The sequence below is a fragment of the Pygoscelis adeliae genome, unplaced genomic scaffold (assembly GCF_000699105.1).
Source record: "Pygoscelis adeliae isolate BGI_AS28 unplaced genomic scaffold, ASM69910v1 Scaffold584, whole genome shotgun sequence".
NCBI lineage: Eukaryota > Metazoa > Chordata > Aves > Sphenisciformes > Spheniscidae > Pygoscelis > Pygoscelis adeliae.
This window is the reverse complement of record NW_008824602.1, coordinates 268,162-270,129: the sequence shown is the minus strand read 5'-3', so window position 1 is coordinate 270,129 and position 1,968 is coordinate 268,162. Positions and strand designations below refer to the sequence as shown.

Below are 1,968 nucleotides of genomic sequence, written 5' to 3'. Positions count from 1 at the left end.
GATCATCAGCAGGGTGAGAGTGGGGCTGTGGGACGTGCCTCCCACCGGCTGTGGGGTGGGCTGTGGGGCAGGGACAAGTCCTGGGCAGGGTTTCCCTACTCACCGGGGGATGCATGGGGATGGGGGGCTCTGTTACATGGCCCAGCCCCTCCTGATCACCCCTTTACCCCATATGGGCACCCCCCACCCAGCCCCATGGTGGGACCCCAGATGATTCCCCCTCCTGGCACCTGCTCGGATGCTGCCCATTGGATGCAGATGGGTGTCCCCAGCGTCCTCCAAGCATGTCCCCACAGGCTTCTCTCCCCGGGACTGGCAGTGTCCCTGGTGGCACAGCTCCTCAAGGCTGGCTCTGAGGTCACCCTCCTTGTCCCACCTGAGTCTGACATGTCCCTTGCGGTCACAGAGGACCACCCTTCCTGCCTGAGGGACATCTCGTGCCCCCCAACAAGACCCTGCCAGCATTTGCCTGCACTCCCACTGCCTGATAGCCACAGATACACAGCAATGAGTCCGGGGCCCCAGCTGGGCACAGCTCCAATCTTTTAACCAAGAAAGCGGACATGCCACTGCTTGGGGTCCCCCTTGGTCCCCTCCCGCTGGCGAGCAGGGCCCTGTCGCTGCAGCCACAGGTAAACCCCTTGCCTGCTTGTCCTCTCAGCTGAAGCTGGACGAGGTGAACAGCACGGCTGCCCAGCACCGCCTCCGCGCCTTCCTGGAGGACCTGGTGGAGATGGAGAAGGTTCTCCGTGACGTGGACATCCTCTCGGCGCTGGCCAAGCTGCTGCCCAGGGGAGCCTGCGCCAGCAAGGCCCCGCCACCCACTGCCAACAGCACCGGCTGGGCTGGCACCAACGCCACAGCCGGCAACGCCACAGCGGAGGAGGAGGGGGCTGGGGGGGGCCCGGCCATTGGCGACAACCCCCAGGGGCAGTTCTCAGCATTCGTACAGCTCTGGGCTGGGCTGCAGCCCATCCTCTGTGGCAACAACCGGTAGGAGCCCCGGGGGACGGAGGGGGACAGATCCAGGTGCTCTCTGGTCAGGACAGGGGTGCGGGAGAGCTCACCCTGCCTCTGCCAGCGGTCAAGGGCCCCAGTCATCCCTTGATGAACACACAGGAGATGGATGCTGCACCGCATCCTTGTGCCATGGCCGGGAGAATCTCCCCGTGCTGGGCAGCACCACACTGGCATGGGAGTCGGTGTGAAATCCCCCCACGGGCAGGGGTGGGGGCTGCCTGCAGTGAGGGGTGCTGGGGCTGGGGTGGAGTTGGCAGCCTGAGCCCCCTTTGCAGGACGATCGAGCCTGAGGCGCTGAAGCAGGGCAACATGAGCTCGCTGGGCTTCACCAGCAAGGAGCAGCGAAACCTGGGCCTCCTCGTGCATCTGATGACCAGCAACCCCAAAATCCTGTACGCGCCCGTGGGCACTGAAGTGGACAAGGTCATCCTGAAGGTGAGGGTGCAGAGGCCGGGACCCCCGTCCTTCCTCTCCCACCAGCCCCACTCCGCAGGGACCTCCTTGCCCAGATGGGCTCAGAGGGGCCAGAGCTGAGTGGGAAGGGGCCAGCTGCTAGCCAGCGCTGCCAGAAGCAGGCAGCTGCCCTCGCCCTTGTTGGGGTAGCGATGCCTGCTGGGAGGTGGGCAGATATTTCCATGGCTGCTAGCCATCCCAGAGAGCAGGGGGGCCCCTGCCTCTTCCCGCTGTGTGACCTTCCTCACCCAGGCCAACGAGACCTTCGCCTTTGTGGGCAACGTCACCCACTACGCCAAGGCGTGGCTGAACATCTCCCCCGAGATCCGTGCCTATCTGGAGGAGGGCAGGCTGCAGAGGCGCATCCGCTGGCTTCAGCAGGTAGGATCATAGAATCGTAGAATAGTTTGGGCTGGAGGGGACCTTTAAAGGTCATCTAGTCCAACCCCCCTGCCGTGGGCAGGGGCATCTTCAACTAGATCAGGTTGCTCAGAG

The 1,968-nt window shown here is 64.3% G+C and overlaps 1 protein-coding gene across 1 annotated transcript in view; it reads left to right on the top strand.

Annotated features, from left to right (window-relative positions):
* The window catches only part of ABCA2 (ATP-binding cassette, sub-family A (ABC1), member 2), a 45,863-nt gene that overhangs the window by 15,982 nt on the left and 27,913 nt on the right, over nt 1-1,968 (top strand). The window contains exons 9-12 of the mRNA XM_009322346.1: nt 2-13; nt 662-993; nt 1,296-1,455; nt 1,726-1,854. Of these exons, the coding sequence (XP_009320621.1) occupies nt 2-13; nt 662-993; nt 1,296-1,455; nt 1,726-1,854 (633 nt within the window). The remainder of the gene's footprint in view (nt 1; nt 14-661; nt 994-1,295; nt 1,456-1,725; nt 1,855-1,968) is intronic.